At 55.9% G+C, this 1,026-nt stretch overlaps 1 protein-coding gene across 1 annotated transcript; it reads left to right on the plus strand.

The window, feature by feature from the left end:
• Window positions 1–5: 5 nt before the first annotated feature.
• CUNH6orf141 (chromosome unknown C6orf141 homolog) lies at window positions 6–1,014 on the plus strand (the record flags this gene model as incomplete). Its single annotated transcript, XM_029931160.1, has 1 exon — window positions 6–1,014. A coding segment is annotated over one exon (414 nt), but the record flags the coding sequence as incomplete, so codon positions are not given.
• Window positions 1,015–1,026: the final 12 nt, after the last annotated feature.

The following is a 1,026-nucleotide window of genomic DNA, read 5'->3' on the forward strand; positions in this document are numbered from 1 at the left end:
GCCGGGGCGGCGCTCCCGAGAACCGCCCGGTGGCGAAGAACCTGGACTGTGAACCCTGGGTCAGAGAGAAAGTGCTCTTTCTTCTGCACCCGGAGAGATGGTTGGGGACTCGAGGGGACTCTGCGCGGGAAGAAGTGGCCGGTGGGGAGGACCTTATCCAGGAGGCCGGAGACGATCGGGAAGCCGACCGCCCTTCCCTGTTTCCAGGAAAAAAGGGCATTTCTGGCAGCCATGGAGACGCTCCCTTCGGAGCCCCGCCGCGGGACCCCGCAACTCCGCCCAAGCCCGTGCTCGTGCGGATTGTGGACTATCAGGTGACAGAGGAAGTCCTGTGGACCGCTTGGACTCAGGGTCGCATGACCCGGCGCACCGAGGAGCACTCCATGACCGCGGTCACTTTTCGCACCAATAGGGAGTGAAGCAGACTGTGGGGCGCCGGCCCCGCCCCCCGTCCGAGAACCCCGGGCTCTTCTCGGCGTGGGGAGAGGCACCCCACGGTCCCCGAGGACTTGATTGCCCGAGGATATGAAACGGGAAAGGGGAGCCTAAGGAATGTTGCGGGCGGGGGGATGAGCAAATAATCCTTAAGAAAAGACAAATTCTCTCCCGGGAACGCCAACCTGTTGTTAATCAACGGGAGGACTTTTTAAAAGGCTGGGACGGCGCTTCAGGGAGGCGGACGACACCGCAAAGAACCAAATGAAGAACTGTGAGCAACATGATACCTCCTTTGTGTCTTAAATACTGTGACGGCCTGGGGACCTGAGTCCTTGAGAAGAGGGGCAGGAAAGGTATTTTCAGATCGGTAAAATGAGAGCCTTTTGAAATAAGAAAATGTGTTCAGTGTCATTTTGCACTACGTCTCAGTTGATCTCTTTGCTGCCTCCGCTCTTTAAGAACTAAAATCAGAAGTGAAGTTTGAGGTCGCTCTCTGCAAAGGGGGTGGGAGTAGATGAGAGAGGCTTGTTTTAAAGCCGAAAAGAAGGTAGAAAGCAATGGGAAAATTAAGGCAGCAAGGAAAAAAAA

This window comes from Suricata suricatta, unplaced genomic scaffold, assembly GCF_006229205.1.
Source record: "Suricata suricatta isolate VVHF042 unplaced genomic scaffold, meerkat_22Aug2017_6uvM2_HiC HiC_scaffold_12245, whole genome shotgun sequence".
Classification (NCBI taxonomy): domain Eukaryota; kingdom Metazoa; phylum Chordata; class Mammalia; order Carnivora; family Herpestidae; genus Suricata; species Suricata suricatta.